At 43.8% G+C, this 22,839-nt stretch overlaps 1 protein-coding gene and 1 pseudogene across 3 annotated transcripts in view; both read left to right on the plus strand.

Moving 5' to 3' along the window:
• Window positions 1-22,839, plus strand: part of LOC118420695 (flavin-containing monooxygenase 5-like) — a 42,155-nt gene that overhangs the window by 8,768 nt on the left and 10,548 nt on the right. For 2 of the 3 annotated variants that reach the window (XM_035827599.1, XM_035827594.1), the window contains exons 4-5: window positions 338-446; window positions 1,598-2,838. The exons of the other annotated variant lie outside the window; for it this stretch is intronic. In XM_035827599.1, coding sequence (XP_035683492.1) covers window positions 338-446; window positions 1,598-2,563 — 1,075 coding nt within the window. In that variant the 3' untranslated portion in view covers window positions 2,564-2,838. Of the gene's footprint in view, window positions 1-337; window positions 447-1,597; window positions 2,839-22,839 lie in introns of those variants that run through there. 3 annotated transcript variants of the gene reach the window in all.
• On the plus strand, window positions 3,674-22,644 carry LOC118420694 (annotated as a pseudogene).

Genomic DNA, 22,839 nt, shown 5'->3' on the forward strand with positions numbered 1-22,839 from the left:
ATGATGACGACACGCTTGTTCTCAAACCCGTGCTGGTCCTTGTAGTCATGACTGGGTGTGGAGAGAAGAGGGTGTGAGAACAACAAATGGAAGGGCTGTTTGGTGTAGGCAATGTTACATTATAAACTTGTTTAATGAAGAGGGAAGAGGCATGTAAACAATAGTTGTAGTGATAGCATAGTTCCAGATTTTGTTTATCCAACTGTTCACTACGTGTAATAGTATATAGTCTGAAAAATTTCATGGAGATCCTGCCCTGGAGGCTCGTGACACTTGGCCTATGTTTGCAAGTACTTGCAAGTGTAGGTATTCCCCCCCCCCCCCCCTCTACATCTAGTCATGACTATAAGGACCACCTTGGGTTTGAGAACAAGCGTGTTGTCATCATTGGAATTGGGAATTCTGCGGGTGACATCGCCGTGGAACTCAGCCACCATGCCAAACAGGTGATATAAGAGTCAAAAAGTTATGCAAGTGGTTTCAGAACACTATTAATCGAATGAGTTAAAATTTGGCACAATGGCATATATCCTCCTGAGATCGATGTACGAGAATCTTAAACAAGAAATGAAATATTTCAATTTCAAGAGGATGTATCCATTTACCATTGTGCTAAATTTCAAGTTATTCGATTAAAGAAATAAGCAACCACTTGCATTAATTTTTGACTCAGCCTCTTATGATACCGTGTTCCCAAAGTTAATTACTCAAGTTCTATGTACCTTTGTTGGGAGTACATTTGACCACACCTCTCCTATATTGGAGACACAGATTGTACATTGCTATGTAACAGTGTATACCATACTTGTTATCACTAAGCTTCAAGTGTAGTGCAGGACAATTCTCAACTGTAACACTACGGACAATGTTGTTTTCATCTTAAATACATAGTTGATATAATGTACAATCAAATCTGTGTACAGTGACTATAAAGGGACCACGTGGACCTGGTGATCCTTATGCGGATGTGGGTGTTCCAAAACAGAATGCAAAAGAGCAATTCAATTTAGACAGCAATATCAAGCTAAAATTTTGCACTAAAGGTCTCATTGATGAGTTTCTTTCTCCCATAGACTTCTATGTTATAATTCGTGGTTTAAATGGGCGCATTCATAATGAAGTTAGGTAAAATTTTAGCAGATTTTTCATTCTTTGTTGGGCACATTTACCCTATATCGTGGGAAAAAATTGCCAACGTCAACTATACGTAGGTTCTTTTTTTTATAGCAATTACAAACTATGATTAGTTAATCCCCACAAAAGGCACTTTTTCGCTGCTAGTGTACAACCGCGCCACTCAGAACCCAGGACTGTGTACCTCCGACCTAGTGCACGGCTGCAAAGCTTTTCCTGCTAATTTCTTCAGTTACAAACAAGCTTTCGCCAATCTAACTTTTGAGATCAGTTTCGCTGGCTAAAAGGGACTTTCTCACCGCTAAAAACACGCGTCCGTTCAGCCGTTTATTTTTTGGTTCGGATCTATTTTAGGGTACCCACTCGCGGAGTAATACATCAATGAGACCTAAAGGAATCGAGTCTTGTGTGCCTGTTTTAGACAGTCTGTCTTATGTCCACATTATGGTGGTTGTTTTAACAGGTATACATCAGTACCAGGAGTGGAACATGGGTGCTTAACCGCATTTCTCCCAGCGGTGTACCAGCCGACATCGTTGCGTTTAGGCGTGTGTTGCAGAACTGTGTACCTTCATCAGTGAAAGAGGCCGTGGCTCGCAGACAGCTCAACCAGCGTTTTGACCACGCCCTGTACGGCCTTCAGCCTGAGCACAACGTCTTGGGACAGCATCCGATGATAAACGACGATCTTCCCAGCCGCATCGCCACGGGCTCTCTCGTCATCAAGCCCAACATCAAGCGCTTCACCAAGACTGGTGTTGTTTTCGACAATGACATGGTTGAATATGACATCGATATTGTCGTCTTTGCCACCGGTTACCGCTTCGACTTCCCCTTCATTGACGAGTCTGTCATGAAAGTAGAAAACAACCAGGTAACCCTCTACAAGTACGTCTTTCCTCCCAAGCTGGATCCCCCCACACTCAGCATCATTGGTCTCGTCCAGCCTCTGGGCGCGATCATGCCGATTTCAGAAATGCAATGTCGCTGGGCCACCAGGGTCTTCAAAGGGACCGCCAGGCTCCCATCCCAAGGCGCGATGTTCGACGACATCAGGAAGAAGAAGATGGAAATGCCTAAACGCTACCACAGCACTATAAAGCACACTTTCCAGGTGAACTACATTGAATTCATGGATGAAATCGCAGAACAGATCGGAGTCAAACCCGACCTGAAACGCCTGCTGCTGTCAGACCCCCGCCTTGCTCTTACCGTCTTCGCTGGTCCGTGCACGCCGTACCAGTACCGCCTGATGGGGCCGGGCGCTTGGAAGGGCGCGAAGGAGGCGATCGAGACGCAGTGGGACCTGATCGCGTATCCGACCAAAACACGCCCAGTTCCAGAAAAAACGACCAATGGTGTACCAGGGATCCTGAAACTCTTACTTGTGGTAGCACTGATAGTTGCCATCATATGGAAACTACTTTGAAGAAGACATAAAGACACCCATCTGTCTGTTTGCATTGTGTTTTTCCTCCATACTTAGACAGGCCCAAGTCACTTCGCAAGGTCTCCAAATGACATGTAACCCATATGTAAGGCAATGGAACGATATAGTGTACTTCGCTTATGATTTAATTTTTGTCATCTATGATATGATTTAATATGTTGTTGTGAATGAACTGACTGCAACTGTATATATGTTGTATATTAGGCAATTGATCGAAATGTTATAGATCAATTTATGTCCAAAGCTACTTGATTAAAGCGTTCATATATCATCATCATATGTATTTGATATGTCATTTGTACCGAAACATTTGTCTTCAGACTTACGCAAACACTCCTCATCGGCATCCACCTTGCGTACGTCCCCTGAGTGGTTGCTGACGCCAGGTATGACTGCAATATTGAAGTAGGGACGGCGGGAGGGGTTGAAAGAATAATACAGGGCCTCGCATTTTCCCATGCCGGTCTCAAGCCTGCTCAGGCTCTGCAATCATTAACATGTAATCATAATGTTTGAGCAGGCTTGCGACCGGCAATACTGTAAATGCAGAAATGTTCGCGGTGGATTAATGTTCGCGGTTTTCGCGGTGACCACTTCACCGCGAACTTAAATCCACCGCGAACATTTTTCTGTTATGGTATAAGACTGCAGTCTATGGTGTTACCGCGAACTTAAAACCACCGCGAAAAGTCCTTTTCCCCGCTACCGCGAAATTAAATCCCCGCGAACTTAAATGCATTTACAGTATTCCTCACCAGCACAGGAGAATCATGACGATCAATTGGACAGTCTTCTTCGTTACACAACCTTCCTTTAATTCTTCAGTAAACGTTTCGACCACCATCTGTCGCCTTCATCAATACAAAATGAATCAAATAGTTTTGTTTTATTGGAAAAATCCCCGCGGAAGTTTACGGCTTGACTTCTAGGTCATTGACGAGGTCACTGTACTTTGACTTTTTTTACGGCTTGATTCCTAGGTCATTGACGAGGTGCGTTCTTCAGGTCATTTTTTTACGGCTTGATTTCTAGGTCATTGACTTGGTGCGTTCTTACGGTCATTGTACTTTGACCTTATGATGCCCAGAGTACAAACCAGCTTGTATCATCGGCTGGTCTTTTGTCGAACCCGATACAAGACATCACTTTCGGCCTGGTTGTTGTAGGTGTTCATATTGTGCTTTGACTTAGGAACAAGTCAGAGAAATTCTTATGTTAGAAATGGCCAAAAGAGTTGCCATAATCGGGTCTGGTGCGAGCGGGCTGACTGCCATCAAGTGCTGCCTGGACGAGGGGCTGCAGCCCGTCTGCTTCGAGAAGGGAACCGACATCGGCGGACTCTGGAACTTCAAGGAAGAAGCCCTGCCCGGCTTTGCCAGCGTCTACCGCTCCACGGTCATCAACACTAGTAAGGAGATGATGTGTTACAGCGACTTCCCCATTCCCAAGGAGTATCCAAACTACATGCACCACTCCTGGGTCATCAAGTACTTCCGGTTGTACGCAGACAACTTCGGGCTCATCAAACATATCAGGTAGAAAGTTAGGTCATTACCTGAATAATATAAAGCCAGGAGGTTTCTGTTAAATAATTTGCAATTGTTCTTTTAGACTGATGTTTCACCATTAACATTTTAGAACACCTTTCTTTTTGGCGACGCCTCAGGGGCGAGCCAAATGGTATATATTATGTTCAGTCTGCAAAAATTCTAGGAATTGCACAGGCATCTTTCCACAGGCATGTATGGAATATTAGCCTCAATGAATGTGAAATGGAATTAGGGTCATGTCCCAGGAAGCTAGGATCAGGGGGATGGTTGGGATATACCATAGGTAGACAGGAAATGTTACATATTAAGTTCATAATCTTGAATGATGGCAAACTGTAATTATATTCAAAGCCAAATGTAATTTTCATTGCATATCCTAAAGTTATATGAAGGTCACACACTGGTAATTTTCATGGCACACACACACACACACGTTATTCAAACCCCTTTTTGGGCTACACGCAAAATTGCAAGCACAAGGACATGTATAGATGGTGGGCAAGCCAGCCATGCACCTAACATCATCCTGCCAGCATATGATATAATCTTGTAAAATACTGAGAAATATGTCAAACACTGATTTGTTTGGCTTTTGGGGGCACATTCTTTCACCACTCTGGCTGGAATTCCAACGGCACTGCCCAACATTGCCACTGAAATTCCTACATTGCTACCTTCACTGGAATGCCAACACTGCCTCGTCAACACCTTGGTGGACATGCTGGGTCCCTTGGTGGAATGTGGGGCATGCTGGGTCCCTTGGTGGGAAGGGGAATGTGGGGCATCCTGGGTCCCTTGGTGGAATGTGGAATGTGGGGCATGCTGGGTCCCTTGGTGGGAAGGGGAATTTGGGCATCCTGGGTCCCTTGGTGGAATGTGGAATGTGGGGCATGCTGGGTCCCTTGGTGGGAAGGGGAATGTGGGACATTCTGGGTCCCTTGGTGGAATGTAGAATGTGGGACATGCTGGCTCCCTTGAGAAGTTCGGCAGGACAAGGAGGTTACTCTTTCGTATGGGCCAGAACCTCGATAGTAATGCAACTGCAGAGATTCGGGGATCACCCAGTCGTAATGCAGAGGGAGAGAGCTGTTGTCTATATAGTGAAGAAGGGGATTTTTTTAAACATATACTTGCATCAGGTCTTCAAGGCAGAGGGTGGTTTTGTGGGGCAGCTAGAGGACGCTTTGCCCGTCTGTCACGTAGGTAAAAGCCAGGCGGAGGTTCGTACATCGACTGTTATTGCTTTGGGTGGTGAGGACGACAATTGTGTGAAAAGTTCAACCGTCAAGTTATCCCATGGACTGGAATATTACGAAGTAGGACAGCCATGTGGATTAGGTGCAAGAAAGTCATTCAAGAACTGAGGTGCTGGAAACAGTTGGTTCTTACTTTTTTTTATTCCCCACTATACACTGTAGTGCTGGCCGTAAGTTTAGGTTACTGGCAGACCATTGTGTTGTACCAGGGATAGTACATTTCTGCTTGCTGGCTGTTGTTTATGTTACAGATGGGCTAGGTGCCAGGGTTAGTAGGACAGGGAGTATCCAGTCTATGCACGCGCACCTACCTGCCAAACCCTTTCCAATGCTATTTCCACATTTTGCACTGGTCAAAAAAACCTACAACACCCACCGCCAGACAATGTATTTTTGGCGACGCCTCAGGGGCGAGCCTAATGTTTATAGTGTGCGACCGTTTGACAGGAATTCTAGGAATTCCGCAGGCATGCGAGGAATTTTTCTACGGGTATTTTTTTCTACGGGTATTTTCTACGGGTATTCCCTAGGGAATTTGTTTTTGTGTGTGACTTTAGTCTGCTTTGGGTATGGCGTATAATAAGATGACGTGACCGATGTTATAAACCAGGATTTCATGTTTTAATACTCGTTTCACCATCAAGTATACAGCACATTACATTTTTTAACAAAATACCCGATATTATGCATCGTTAGGGTAGAATTGTGGGTCAGTTATATTTTTTGCTTGACCATTCGGCGTAATGATGTCGTGTATGTATGAGGATTGTTTTGTTTCGTTTGAAGGTTTTTATTTCATATCTTTCTGTTATTTCATTTTGTATGGTTGTGTGACGCTTGAATCCCTTTTTTTCTTATTGCTGTGATGTTCATTTGGTTACCAAACCATCGCGACAAAGGGGTGTACTTGTCAGTCGATTCTTCCTGTAACCTGGGGGTTGTCATGCCGGCGTTCACCTGTGGGGACAGATTGTGAGAAAGGATTGATATGAAGTATTTTTGCAATAGTGATACTAACTTAGCAACTTTTGTATGTCTGGATCGGTAAAGTGTTGTTTTCTGTTAGTTACAGGCCGTCGGTAGTGATGTAAGGCATCAAAGTAATTCAGATATAATTTATAGCAAAAGTCATACATATTGAATTACAGCGCTTATATTGTCATGTCAAGTCAAAGTCCTTCCCGCTCCATGGTGCATAGGGCGGCGCCCATGTTCTTGGAGTAACCCTGGGCCAAACAAATGCAATTACTACAGTAGGGGGCCAGGACACTGGCTGTGGTGTGTGTTCAAATTACATACTCTTTCCCGAATGCTGAGTGCTAAGCTGAGAAATTAGCACGACCATTTAACACGTCATACTATATTGGCCGGGGATCGAACTTACGACGTACCGAATGCATGGCGAAGACTTTTCCCACTCGTCTCATTGCACCGGCGATAACGCTTGTGCAGCCAGACAACAATACTCGTGATGCTAACGTGCTGTTACTTTGACCGATGAGGTCTATTTCTCTTATAACCAAAGGGCACAAAAGTGCATTATCATTTACCTTTTGGTGTAGCCCGAGTTTTGAATCATTAAAGAAGTTTCAGAAATAAAATGTACCACCGTGAATAAGAAGTAATGACACAAAATATTCTTTCTCGGCTTGGCTTCGCATGATCGAAGGCACATCAAAATATCAATATACATGTCGGCTTAAAAGCCACAAGCGACGGCTATCGGGTCTAAAATGCAATACACTGTTACGTCGGGTTGCGTAAACCAGTATACAGAATATTTCGTCCATCATACAAGTAAAACGGTTGCATTTGCAAGAGATATCCAACTTCTACGTGTGGAAGGGTGGTAAAGGTGATTGGAAAAGCATCCTGTATACAACGGCTATATCATCACCAGCCTGTAATAAGACAGAATGAAATAAGTCACATGTACGCTCACCACTATTAAACTGCTTGGAGGACAATGGGTGATCAGATTACCGGTACCGTTTTGGCTACAGTCAGAGTGATAAGACGGCGGGCGATCGGAGGACGGATGGGAGTATGGCAGTTCCGGCAATCGTCGGTTAATTGACGACTCGTGCTCAGCAGTATTACTATAGAACTGTGGATACGTGCTTGACTGTACTAGTCCACAGACGATAAAGGGTGAGTGAAACGCAGAGAAAAAGATGATTGAGAACGGGGACCCCGGTAACAAATCGTATCTTTTACTTTAAGACCACGGGAAACAGATGAATATGACCACGAGAAACAGAAGCGTTTGTTGTTCGGCGGCGGCAAGGTGGCGAATGGAATTCCACAGGAGGGCCTCATGGAGCGCTGATATCTTCGGCCGATCAAAAACAAAAGGGTTGTGCCTGGTTGTGCCGTAAACAACATATGGTATGAGTAACAAACTGCCAAGAAGTTTCCACGTTGAAAGATATTCTCTAAACAAAATTAAAAAACTCTGGCGAAACAAGGTCACAGATGAAGACTAATTCCTACACAACAATACGCTGTAAAAATGCCAAAACTATAATGCCGTTAATATGGGACTCATATTTTATCTTGCCGAAACGTGATGTTGGCGGACTTTTTGAAGACCAAGGTCTCGGGCGGTTTGGGGTAAGATTTGGGCCCACGAGATTAAGGTTGGCAGTGTTACTCAACCCAAGCACACAGTCCCAAAATCCACCTGGTACGATTCACATCGTAACGCTCTCGGTTTATTTAGCTCTAGTCACTCTTAACAACTTGTGACGTATCTATTATACACATAATACATGCTATCATTAGTACTCAAGTACTATCATTAGTAATCAAGGTACTCTCACCGAAATTGAGTCGCTTGTGCATGTTCACTGTCCAGTTGAAGCGCCGTGTCTAACTCGGCCGACCTTGTCCGCCGCGCCATCTCCGCCTGACTAGATAGTCAGTGATCGATCTTTAGTGGGAAGCAAACTGACGTTATTCTGAGGGCTGCCATTGGTTGGAAAATGTACTTGTGCAGTTCCTATTTGTCAATGTTTACAGACTGACGTCAGCACGGTGACCAATCCCAAGACGATGTCCAGACGACGGCCAGGGACCGCCCGTTTTGTTTGTTTTAACTATCCAAGCGGGGACGATATAGTCACAGCTTTCAAAACGGGGATTGAAATGTAACCAAAAAGGATCTATTTTACGATGGGTATATTGCAACCTAACAACGCTAAAAGCAATAGCAGCGAATCAGAACATTATAACCCGGAACTTTTTCATGCCTACCTTAAAAATTAGTACTAAGTTTTAACGGCTACAATGTTTCCTGTTTATTGACGAAGCGTAAAACAATAGATATATCTTGTACCGCCTTCTCTGAGGTGCGCTTATCGGGTAGTTTAGTTGATATTTTTGATCATGCATCATATACTGGGCGATGTTAAATTCAGTATCTCCGGTAACAGTCCTGGTTATATTGACCTCTTATTTTCTTTTTCCAAAATGTGACTAGACATTACATCTCCGAGGTTTATACTACTCTAATTAGATACAAAAATAAAGGACTTTGCCCTTTCATCTTGTATGCAGATACACACCAACATGTGTTGTATCAATCACACACGAATATATTGCCATTTTAACAAAAAGAACTAGTCTATATTGTGACACGCTGTAACTATTGTGGGGAAATAAGATATACATAGTACATAGGTAGAATGATCTAGCAAGACCTCAAAATTAACCCAAACACGACTGCGTACTAGTTACCACTCGTACATTGCAATTGACCAGTATTTATTTTCTTTCTGAGTACCTATCGTAATCCACAATGTATGGGTTACATGAGTTATTACCTCGTAAGCTACCATTTCTTAAGCTGGCTCTATCTCACTCCTATACAAGGGAAGAATGACACTTAAATACACAGACATGTCACTTGATGACAATGTTTTATTCACTTTAGAAGAACCAACATTCAATGCTATACCTGTGTCCGATTAAATGGTCATGTTTGAGAAATGGCTGTGTGTTGTCATATAAAAATATATTCTGTGTATAAAAATCACTATAAAAAACAAACACTCAATGCTACACTTGTGTATATATATATCTATTGTACAGTGGTCAAAGCTAACCTGTTCATTGTCTCTTTTTGTATGTCACCTGATATGCCCGGCGTGTGCTTAAACCTAAAACTTACGTCAGGTCTACGCGTGCGTATTATCAAGATTCTCAAACCCATTGCCGATAATAACAACAGCCTGGGTCACGACATTCGCCAGACCTGAACGGTATTGTCTATTGATAGTGCCGGTACCACTTTGTATCGGTGGCATCTGCAACTGATTGGAGCAAGATGCCGCCGTGCAAATTAATGACGGGATCTTCTCTTTGTATCTAACTCGAAGCTCGGTATGTGGCCCAGACGTGCCAGGCGCTGTCTGTATGCGTCTAGTACCCGTGTCCCCAGACGGTCAAACCACTCGCGCATTGTGCGAAGAGATACGCAGGGTCACACCCGGAACCCCCCCCCCCCCCCTCACCCACTCTCGCCTGGAAGGCCTGGCTCTAAACAAAAGGCAGTTCAACAGACCGTTTCTGATTAGCACATTTACGCTTGTTGCGGGTGTGACGAAAAGCCAGCACCACATTGCACAGACGACACAGACTTGTCATTTCCATGGTGGTCCAGTGACAATAAATCATGCGGTCTGCTTTTAATACAAGGAATTCCCGCTTTTACAGGAGTTACGCTTTTACATCAACACAGCTTGTCGTTCAAATTCATTCCTTTCAAAACATTGTTTCTGTCGTAACTATCCAAACGGGGGCGATTCAGACGCAACCAACTATCAAAACGGGAGATTGAGATGTACCTATCAAAAAGGGGGTACTTTACGATTGCTATATTGCAACCTAAAAACGCTAAAAACAACAATAGCGAATCAAAACATTTAAACCCTTTTATGCCTACCTTAAAAACTAGTGCTAAGTTTAACGGCTACAATGTTTCCTGTTAATTGACGAAGCGTATTTAAATAATGAATTCTTGGACCGTTTTTCTTGTGGTGTGCTTCAACAGTCGGCCGTATGATTTTCGCCCGTACTGATATTATCTAATCTTTTAACAATAATAAGTGACACTGTTCCCTTTCAGCTTGTCATTGATCCGGGATGTATCAGTACAATTATGGGAATATGGTGTCGCGATCCATATTTTCTAAGACATCGGCGAAATGAACTTGCGATGTATAAACGATAAATAACTCGCAACTCGCCCTGATAATCCGTCTCAAACTAGGCATCTTATCCACTATCTAGTGATTAATCGAATAGTTTAGTTGATTTTTGTTTATCATGCATCAAATACTGAGTCATTTCAAATTAAAAACTTCCGTCAACAGTCCTGGTTTTACTGACCCCCTATTTACTTGTTCCCAAATGTGTCTAAATGGGGATTGCTACTCTGAGGTATATACTGCTCTAATTAGATACAAAATAAAACACGTTTGTATCCACTCCGCCACATTTATCTTCTATCAAAACACATACCAACATGTCTTGTAACAACCACACACGAATGTATTGACATTTTAACAGAGAGAACTAGGGTATCCATGTTACACGCTGCAACTATAGCGGGAAAGAAATGCATTGTGCATAGGTAGAATGATCTAACAAAACCTCATGATTTGACCCAAACATGGCAGAAACGATTTAAGGTTCACGATTCACTCTGGCACTCCGTTCTCAACTTGAATGTTTAACGTGAGTCGGTGGGGAAGAGGGTTGGTACAATTTGGCAAAGAAAAGGCACGGGACATGACACTACATGAGCACGGTTTGGAGATTTTTAAAGCCGAAACCATGGAGGCGAAAAATCTGGTTGTGGTTCAAAGATGCCAGAGATCAGGGGAGGATGTTTGGCCAAATCTGCTGCAATTAGCTGTCACAGAAAATGAGTTACGCCCAGGGCTGGGGCCAGGGTAGCCTGACTAAAATCAAGCCCCTAGCGGCCGGCCCTACAATTGCCGCCACCCTAGGGGGGAGGGGGTCATTAAGCCAAGCCGGCGAGAGAGCTTGTGTAAACACAGGCTAGGGCCAGGGGGTACGTATGAAATGTCAGAGTGGCCTTGACTGCACTGTAGGTGTACGGAACGAAGAGTAGAACAGATGGCAAAAATTATCGTGGTGATTCTCAGAATCCGGCGATGTGACAAATTTAGTCACTGTGTCAGATAGATACTAGTAGTATGTCGACCAAACACCTAGAAAACCACGACAACGGAACTTTTATGCATGTTTCACGAAAATTCAAAACTTCACATCTAAACTTTTACGCTAACCAAGGAGCTTTTATCACTGATCATAAAAGTTCCTTGCGCTAACAGAGATGGGGTTTTGTGTGCGTGAAAAGTTGCGCATGAAAATCTGCGGGTGACAACATGCACATTCTCTTATTTCCCGGGGATTTGAAAAGTTTTTGTACTTTTACATTTAAGATATTTAAACAGAACGCTCAAAATCTTTTGACACCATTAGTGTTGATAATTAGCAGGGATTTTAACCCATGTCCTATCCGGTAACTTCCCTGGGTGGTGTCCCTGCAGACGTGTTACACGTTCGCGTATACAAGAACGGGATCCCGTCTGTATTTCCCAGTTGCCGTTATATCAGAAGGAAACTAAATCACATCCAGTATTCTAAATCCACATAGTATGGTGTCCCTAGGGGTAGGGGTGTACTAACGAATAAATTGACTAAGTTGGAGACGTCCACCATTCAACTGAATGGTCTCCCTAGGGGTAGGGATGTACCAACCAACGAATAAATTGACTAAGTTGGAGACGCCCACCTTTCTCATGCAAATAAAAGCAATTAAAGAATTAACAAAAATGGAAACAGCAAATCAACCTATGTTACTGAACATCTTTATTCATATCATAAACAAAGTAAATTCTAACGGTCATGAAAGAAAGTCAGAAAACGAACAAGACAATAATAAAAAGTTTCTTGTAACAAGAAAATGTACAAACAGCGCTACATCAAAGACATGAAAAATATAACCTCCTTGGTTACATCAAGCTAGGGAACAAGTTCCAAAATAGTAAAGAAAAACTTTCAAAAGTAGAGATGCTACATAAAATCATGCGCGTTAAATTGATAAAAACGAGGCAAACGTGAGGCATACAATCAATGCTTCCATAAACGAGAAACATACTAAAATTGCAGAAGATAATGCATGATGTGGTCTACCAGGAAGGGGTCGAACTGGGAACAGGACAGCTCGTCAGAACGGTTGCTCCAGCTGGGTGAATGAAATAGGGGAGGGGGCAGCGACATTGGCCGGTCTGTCTGGCAGGAACTGGTCAGTATCAAAACTACAGAACGGTTCGGCAGAGATGCCAATAGGCTGCAGCAAAACGTCCGCCAGCTCAAGCTGGAACTCAGACGTGTCAGGCTGTGTACGGAACTCGCCTTAACATACTGTGAAAACGGCTGAACATACTCGAGAAATTGGCCTTCCAGACATGCCACGTCCTACCAAGGAGGTTGAAAGAGGGGAAGGAGTCGGCTCATAATTTGTCCCTTTTGAACCATCTTCGACTCACTTTTGAAGAAAAAAACATTAACATTGGGGTGCAAATTGGTCTTGATTTACATACACCCAACCGACTATCGGCATTGTTTTTATTGTTCACTCTAATTGACAAGCAAGTATACAAAAGTAACGGTCTCCGCACTGGTGTTCCAGTGCTGAATCAATGGGTCGATAGGACACAGCAGGGTTTAACATCGCAAAACAAAGGCCGCGGCAAGGTGCTAATTTTGAGCCGACTCCTTTCATTTGAGGTCAGGTTGGGAACTGGGATCAAAATGACGTACACCCAAAAAACAATGGCATTGTGGTGCAAAAAAGTGTTGTAAAACCAGACATGAATTTCACACAACCCTCATGAGCAAAAGGTGTGAGGCGCCATCACCAGGGTCATGAATGAGAAATAAGAGAAGAATGTAGCCTGTCTGTCCGCTAGCTAGGAAAACTGCATGTTTCTAAATGACTAAAAAAAGTGTATTTTTGCTTCGGAAAGATGGCCATGTTCTAAGTCAGTTAGATCCTGGGAGTAACCTGACTGTGTGGATTTGGTACTGCTCCGCCACCCTTGGAGTTTGTTGGGGTCCCCACATTGTCAGGCCACTCCCATGATCTAACTATTACTTAGAACATGGCCATCTTTCCTCAGCCAATCAGGAGCGAGTATTTCTTGTGACTATATCCACATAGCATGGTGTCCCTAGGGGTAGGGGTGTACTAAGTAACGAATAAATTGACTAAGTTGGAGACGCCCACCATTCAACTGAATGGTCTCCCTTGGGGTAGGGGTGTACCAACCAACGAATAAATTGACTAAGTTGGAGACGCCCACCTTTCTCATGCAAATAAAAGCAATTAAAGAATTAACAAAAAGGGAAACAGCAAATCAACCTATGTTACTGAACATCTTTATTCATAACATAAACAAAGGAAATTCTTACGATCATGAAAGAAAGTCAGAAAATGAACAAGACAATAATAAAGAGTTTCTTGTAACAAGAAAATGTACAAACAGCGTTACATCAAACTGTCAAAGACATGAAAGATATAACCTCCTTGGTTACATCAAGCTAAGGAACAGGCTCCAAGATAGTAAAGAAAAACTAGTAGAGATGCTACATAAAAACATGCGAGTTAAATCGATCAATACTTCCATAAACGAGAAACAAACTAAAAATGCAGGAAGATAATGCATGATGTGGTCTACCAGGAACGGGTCAAACTGGGAACAGGACAGCTCGTCAGAACGGTTGCTCCAGCAGGGCGAATGAAATGGGGGAGGAGGTAGGAGCGACATCGGCTGGTCTGTCTGGCAATTTCTTGTAACAAGAAAATGTACAAACAGCGTTAAATCAAACTGTCAAAGACATGAAAGATATAACCTCCTTGGTTACATCAAGCTAAGGAACAGGCTCCAAGATAGTAAAGAAAAACTAGTAGAGATGCTACATAAAAACATGCGAGTTAAATCGATCAATACTTCCATAAACGAGAAACAAACTAAAAATGCAGGAAGATAATGCATGATGTGGTCTACCAGGAACGGGTCAAACTGGGAACAGGACAGCTCGTCAGAACGGTTGCTCCAGCAGGGCGAATGAAATGGGGGAGGAGGTAGGAGCGACATCGGCTGGTCTGTCTGGCAAGAACTGGTCAGGATCAAAACTACAGAACAGTTCGGCAGAGATGCCACCATGCTGCAGCAAAACGTTTTACACCAGCTCGAGCTGGAACTCAGACATGTCGGGTTGTGTACGGAACTCGCCTGAACATACTGTGAAAACGGCTGAACATACTCGAGAAAATGGGCCTCCCTGAACATACTCGAGAAAATGGGCCTCCCTGAACATACTCGAGAAAATGGGCCTCCAAGACATGCCACGTCCTGCTCATTTGAGGTCAGGTTGGGAACTGGGATTGATCTGACATACACCCACAGAACAATGGCATTGTGGTGCAAAAAAAGTGTTGTAAAACCAGACATGAATTTCAAACAAGCCTCATGAGGAAGCCATTTGTTTTGCATATCGATTAATCGCCTTCGAGAGAACTGTTATACGACATGGTGTGAATGAATACCTCCCGCGATGCATTCTACCACCCTCTTGTAAGGCCACATTTGTAAGGTTTTATCCTTGATTGTATAAATAGGTAACGGGGGAATTTTTATATCGCAGCGTTGACCAAACACCCAACGAAAGCAGTAATGATTACAGACTTCAACCCCCGTACACGCCCGACAACACGTAGAAACTAAGTTTTCTATGCTGATCATGAGTCTCCGTAAGGTGAAGATCTTATTATGCCTCCAGGTGTGGTTGTACCTATTATTTTAGACGTCATTTTCATGTCTAACAAATGAGTGCTCACATTCATCACAGAAAGTTGAGAATGAACAAACAAGGCATAGCCACAAGTGGGAAGTACCAGAACATATCACGAGACAGATACATGATACAAACGATGAGAGACAATAGAGGCACGCCTGCGAATGTGGTGAAATTTCACCAAATTTCACTATTTTGGTTTTTCGTCTTCTTTCATTGTATGTGACCCCGGCGGTGGAAAGACTCTCCTGTCCCGAAGTTAGCCTGGCCAATCCACGGTAGACTGGATTCCAGGTTATTTTTGTACCCGCTCGATCTTCATGGATTGCAGCGCCGTGATCTTTACTGTTACTTTGCTGCACCTTAAGGTGTTTGATACAAACTTCCCCAAGTGCACAGTAAACATGAACACACTCATCATGCGTTGTCGACTTACAGTATCTTTGGTTTGGAATGTGGTAGTCACCCTTTGAGTCGGTGTGACAAATGGGCCTGTCATGCTCACGACTCTCTACACATACACGACTTATTAGCCCCATGCAGGACTGAGTCCGGCATGTTATGACAAATTTTCCCCTTTTAACGTTTATTTCTATGTACGTTGTAGAACCATTCGGTGCAAGCCGGGCTAAGAAAGCTACGAGAGGTGTGCCTCGATCACAACATTCATGTATATCCCTTAAAGATGAGTCGCGCCCTGGACCGCCTGATCAAGACAGGCACGCAGGCGAAACCCAACAAAAACATACTGTATTGTCCAAACATTACGTAGTATAGCTTAAAGATACCGTGTTGCACCTTAGGGTGTTTGATACAAAATGTCCAAGGTATAGTACAGTAAACATGAATACACTCTTCATGTCGTGTAGACTCAAACATCAAGATGTTCTTGAGATACATAGCAGGACTGGTCTAACCATTTTAAAGCTAAGGGTACAAACCGACGTACGTGCAACTGCGAGTGCGTGGTGTCTACGTGCCACAACTGGTGCTGGTAAACGGGCTGCTAACTTCAGCTCGGTCTTGCAGATAGGGCTTTGTGGACGGTTATAATTGTTTAACTTAATTCAAGGTGAAATATGGTCAATGAGATCAGCCGTGTTGTATTTTATAAGGTCAAAGGTCACATAACAGCGTTTAACGGTTCATTTCTTATGGAATCCTATACTGGTCTTCCCATAACTGTTGTTAGGCATAATTTGGAAAGATGTAAATGTTTTGAAGAAATATTAGACAAGTAAGAGAGGACGTGCTAGTCACAACGAGGTTTGATTAGAGGATGTAGTGCCCCACCGTTATACACATGGTTTAGCCAAGGATAAAAGCTCCTTGGTTTAGCGTTTCTGTGTTTGTTTAGATCAGAATAAAATATGCGTTACTGATAAGTGATAACCAAAGGCATCCATGAGGGAGGGCCTCGAGGAAATAAGTACCACATAATCGCCCCCCCCCCCCCTTCACGGAGATGTAAACAAACCGCCACTGATCACTAGAACAGAACCACTCACACTCACAGAACAGAGCAGAACCATCGCGACGATAATCACGCTTACCCAAAAGGATGACATGTCTCTTCCTCCTCCTGACATAACCTTAAACTAAGATGCCCCATCTCATGTTCTCCCTGGAGCGCACCGCTTACCCAAAAGGATGACATGTCTCTTCCTCCTCCTGACATAACCTTAAACTAAGATGCCCCATCTCATGTTTTCCCTGGAGCGCCCAGCTTCCGATAATTGCCCGGCCACCCACGTCACCAAGCGGCAAGCGGGGAGGTGGCACCCCGTGGCCGGCATGGGCCCGACGAACACGTGTCCCGGTATAGGAAGTAACCCTTCAGTTTGACGTAAAAAGCTAGCAAAATTCTTGGGACAAGGGCCCGGAAGTCCTTTTTTGGATAAAGAATAAAGTTCGGGATATGAAATCCTTTAGAGGGCAGACGTAAACAGGACTCTCGTCTAGATCACAAACCACCAGGGCACACATCGAAAAGGTCGTCATGTACACTGAGTAGCACGGAACAAAACTAAGTCGGCATGAAGAGTGGCTTCTGTATCATGATCATGCCCTACTTCCACGGGGAGTATTTCAAAATAGGAAAATTCCGACGAATGAGTGTCCGTTTGCGTTGTAATCACAGTTAGCACGTTTCAAGATCCATACCCTGGGAGCCAGACAGGACCGGGTAGCTAGCGAGTTTAGTTCGGGGAACCAAGCCAGTCAGCCCGCCGATCTCACATTAGCGCTCCGGGGGAGTTTAACCCGAAGGAGTTATCGCTACCCTTTTCGGGGAAAGGGCAGATGGACCTTACAAAGTTCCAGCCTTAAAGTTCTGCTGTTATTTTGAAAAATAGCTCAATACACCCTTGAGCCATATCTAGTCCCTGATTCGCTACTACAATAGCCTGCTGACCAACTGTGGTGTGTTGTAGCTGGCTACCTGGGGTGGTTATCAATCCTAGGTTCTCCTCTCTCTGACCAAGGGCATTGGAGAGCCATTCTACAGTCATCCTGCCAGACCCCTGCACGATAGATATTGAGATCGGGCTACGGTGTGGTAACCAGGCTCGATCCCGTCTGATTCCCAGGGTAAAAGATCCACGAAACGCACATAACTTTGACCCGTATTTTAACTGAACCGAGAAGTTTTTACCCGCAAGTACCAACCTACCGTAACTGTCTATCTCCCTGTATGCCACAGAAGGTCGTTTAGCTCTTGATCTTCGAGCAGATGTTATAGAATGGCTTATTCATATACCTACATCAACATTGCAGCATTGGCCAGATGCCTTGATTCCTTGGAACCGCTGCCATAAACACTTATATGGCCAGGCGCAGATTATTGCAAAATATCAATGTAACATGTAGCATGTTTGACATAATCATATTAATTTTAGTTTAATTGTATTGATATTTCTTCATGATAATACTTAACTTGTGTATCAACAACATCATACTACACAGTACATTCAGCCAACGTATCGCGACACTACGACACTAGCACATACAGCCCGGAACATCATCATGACTTACCAAGCATACAATTCCTCAATCATCTCTATCAACATACAATACAATACGTTACAAAAAAGTCAAACAATATTACCGTCGCCATGGCAATGCTTTTTCATTGCCACACTTTTTTTCCATTGCCAATCTTGTTTCGTTTGCTGTCATTTGCCATAAGTGGTATTTATAGCGTATACGCGGTCTGCCTAAACACCACGAACGACCACAAACGACTCTATTAAGCAATGTATATGGGGCAACGACCTTGTGTGAGACACTGGAGACAATGTTTATAATTTCATGAATCTAAAAAACGCAACAACTCCTACGTATTCACAAGTTATTTCGAGTTAGTCCGCTGGTTTCACGATCGAAGCAATTCTTGGCCGCCATGCTGGATCGCCCGTGCTAGGAGTCTGCATGGGGAAGTTCTTGATACCTTCCTCGGCTCTATAGACGACAGGGTGATAAAACTATGGAAGCTGTTGGTTCATAGATTATAGCATACCGCAATTCTATCATTGTCAACTTATAAAACTTGTGTTTTTCAGCCTCAAATGCAAAGAAGCACGATCCAACATGGTGGTCAAGAATTGCTTTAATCTAGAAACCGGACTAACTGGAAATAACTGGTGAATACGTAGGACTTTCTGCGTTTACTAAATTCATAAATTTATAAAGAATGTCTCCAGGGCGTACACAATGTCGTTGCTCCATATACACTGCATATTAGAGTCATTTGTGGTGTTTAGGCAGACCCGCATATGTCATAGTTGAATTAACCAAGTCCCTGCACGTAGCGTCTACCAACAGTCGGGGTGGAGTGGTTGCCAAATAAGTAAAGTCCAGAAATGATTGTTAAGGATCCTGACTACGATGTTATTCTCTCTTTACATGTAAGCTAGGGAAGAACAGTGTTACAGTTGTAAAACTCAGTTGGACTTTCCAAGGTGTAATATTTGATATTTTACACTGTAATCAATGATCGCATTTGATGTTTCAGATTCACAGGCTACTCAGTGTTTTGATGTTATGTCTATATGTTTGTATTAAAGTGGGTCACAACACCAGCAACTGCGCTGCCTGTGACCCACGTATATTGTACTGTTTACAATCTGAATAAAGTCAAAGTTCCATAGGGTGAGGATAGTAGAGTTTTCTTTTACATAACCAGGTTATATTACCTGCTGACGCTTTGATGACTATTTTGACGCCTATTTTCGGGTTCACCATTTATATTTTAACCATGTTGACGCAATGGCCTTGCTCACTGAGGTCATGAACTAAAAACAACACGCTTGCAATATAACAGTTATGTGACAAAGACTTGATACCCTTCTGCATCCAATATTTCCGAATGGGACAATGTATTACGCTGGCGCTTTTCTTTTCGATTTTTAATCCGCCAAGTACTGTGAATGACTTTCTATTAACTGTTTGTAGTTTTCTGAGGAAACCTGTAAATCTATTGACCTTCCTCTGTTGTTATACGTAGATTTCGTCACCATGTGGACCACGTGAAGCCGAGAGAGGACTTCGCCCAGACGGGACAATGGGACTTCACCTACACAGATGAGGTGGGAGACAATATTGCGCACGTAATACACTGCTGTACATACGCAATCACTACTTCCCATCTCATTTCTTCTATGACCAATAACCATATATATTTGATGTGAGGTACAAGTATAAGAGATGACCATTTTAATGCACGTAGACCTAATGTACAAAGATCTGTTGTGTAGTGCTTCAATCACGCCTATATATGCTTGCTGTTGCTGTTACTGTAAATTGTACTTGCCAACGCTCTTCCCTGTATATGTATGTGAATGCAGAATGGTAGAGAAAACAGCATTGTGACATTGCCCTCTTTCACCGTCTATCAGGAAAAAGGCACCGCTACTACGGAGGTATTCGACGCCGTAATGGCGTGTATCGGGCACCATGTGTACCCACACTACCCCAGGGGCAGCTTTGAAGGGATCGATGACTTCCAAGGCAAAACCCTTCACAGGTAGCGAGAGATAATTCATTTGTATCTTCTCAAGTGAGACGTTTGCTGTCTGTATGTTTCAGCTGATGATTAAGTTTCAATTGTGCTTTCACAGTCATGACTATAAGGACCACCATGGGTTTGAGAACAAGCGCGTTGTCGTCATCGGTATCGGGAACTCCGGTGGTGACGTCGCCGTGGAACTCAGTCGGCATGCAAAACAGGTAGATGGAACTGATTTGAAATGGTTTATGACAACTCCTTTGGCTGTTCATCGCTTCCAATTTTCTTCTTGAAATGTTCAAAACCAGCAGCCAGCAGAGTTGGTCAATACAGAGCATCTCTTCTGAGCCACTTTGAGGTATAGTACCTAAACGTTGTATGCAGGGGAATGCACGGTTAGTTAGTGAACGAAGTAATAAGGGAGCCGTTGATATCAAAATTGTTTGTGTGTTTCAAGGTTTACCTGAGCACCAGAAGAGGAACCTGGATCATCAACCGGGTGTCAGACCACGGTCTTCCCGTCGACATAGTCAAAGCCAGGCGCGCTAAGTCGGCTATCATTGGCCGCCTGCCCGTGTCACTGGTGAGGAAACTGGCACACGACGAGCTCAACAAGCGCTTTGACCACGCCCTGTATGGCCTTCAACCGGAGCATCCCTTCTTTGGTCAGCATCCGATGGTAAATGACGACATGCCTAACAGGATCATCACGGGCTCACTCGTCATCAAGCCAAACATCAGGCGCTTCACCAAGACCGGCGTCGTCTTCGACAACGACACGGTTGAGGAGGACATCGACGCCGTCGTCTTTGCAACCGGGTACCGCTTCGACTTCCCCTTCATCGACAAGTCTGTCATGAAAGTGGAAAACAACCAGGTCACCCTGTACGAGTACGTTTTCCCTCCCAAGCTGGATCCCCCCACACTCAGCATCATTGGTCTCGTCCAGCCTGTTGGCGCGATCATGCCGATCTCCGAGATGCAGTCTCGCTGGGCCACCAGGGTCTTCAATGGGACCGCCAAGCTCCCCCCACAAGTCGTGATGTGCGACAACATCAGGCAGAAGGCTGTTGCCATGTCCAGGCGTTACTACCAGTCCCCCCCGGCACACCATCCAGGTGGACTACGTCCCCTACATGGACGAGATCGCCGAGCAGATCGGAGTCAAGCCCAATTTCAAGAGCCTGATGCTCTCAGACCCCGGGCTCGCGATGAGGTGCTACTTCGGCCCGTGCACGCCGTACCAGTACCGCCTGATGGGGCCTGGGGCATGGAAGGGCGCAAAGGAGGCGATCGAGACGCAGTGGGACCGGATCACGCACCCGACCAAGACGCGTCCCGTCCCGGTAGCCAAGTCCGGTGGAATGCCGGGAATCCTCCAGCTTCTCATCCTGCTGGTCCTAGTCGTGGCCATACTTTTCAAGCTGTTTTAGGCACGATCTAGACACAGTTTGTCCCGATATCTGCGAGCGGATAGCTTGTCAGTGACAGATTTTTTAAGCGTCTAGACGGAACTACAGATATCGCCGTCAAGATGTCGGCAAAATTTCTCCCGAAAGGTCACGGGTGTCCCGCCCCCTACGGTCTAGATCCCTCCCAACATCCCAGCAGATGCCGGCAAAAACTGTGTCTATCGATTGGGCCTTCAACGAGCATACAATGCCGGGAATCCTCCAGCTTCTCATCCTGCTGGTCCTAGTCGTGGCCATACTTTTCAAACTGTTTTAAATGAGCATACAACTAGTCTATGTAACGCAAACTTCGCTTTACGGGGCTAATGGACCCCCCCCCCACGCCGCGTAATGGACGGGCATAAGAAGCGCGAAGACGTCAGGCTAAGCATAGAACCTACCAACGAAAATTCCAACGCATCAAACAAATGCATACACTTTCAGTGCCTCGTGAGAATTGTTATTTAACAAAAAGTGTACATGTACCCACTGTGATCAAACACTTTTAATTCAAGGTTTAGCAGTGTGTGTGAAATTTAAAGATATTGTAACCTTTTCTGTGGTTTGCTTTATCTAATTCAACTTCGTTACATCAGACCAGGACAGGGGAACAGAAAGTGTGTTCTCTTTCCTCCTTCCAGATTGAAATAAACTAAATAATGAAAACAATAAAGATGTACTGCAATGATACAAAAAGTAAATAAACAGTCGAGGAGTACGAAAGATAACAAGTTCAACTATGTAATCACGAAAGAGTTATGAAAAGTAAGTAATGAACAACAGTAATGATTATGATAACAATGATACAAATAATAATATAGCATGATACTGATGGTGATTGAATCACTTTTAATATGATGATAAAAGCAAACCGTTGTCCTTTCTTAATAAAATATTCAGAAGTAACGTTACGTGTCTATTCTCTTGGCAATATTGCATCGACAGAGTCCCATGTCTGTTTAGCATTTGCAAATTCCTGAAGAGAATGCTCAAGTATAACCATGCATTACCAGTACCTATGAGGATGTATTCTCACATCTCCAAGTAGAAGTTAAACGTATTAACTTAAGAAATACACATCTTAACCAATAAGGCTGAT

This window comes from Branchiostoma floridae, chromosome 8, assembly GCF_000003815.2.
Source record: "Branchiostoma floridae strain S238N-H82 chromosome 8, Bfl_VNyyK, whole genome shotgun sequence".
NCBI classification, from domain to species: Eukaryota; Metazoa; Chordata; class Leptocardii; order Amphioxiformes; family Branchiostomatidae; genus Branchiostoma; species Branchiostoma floridae.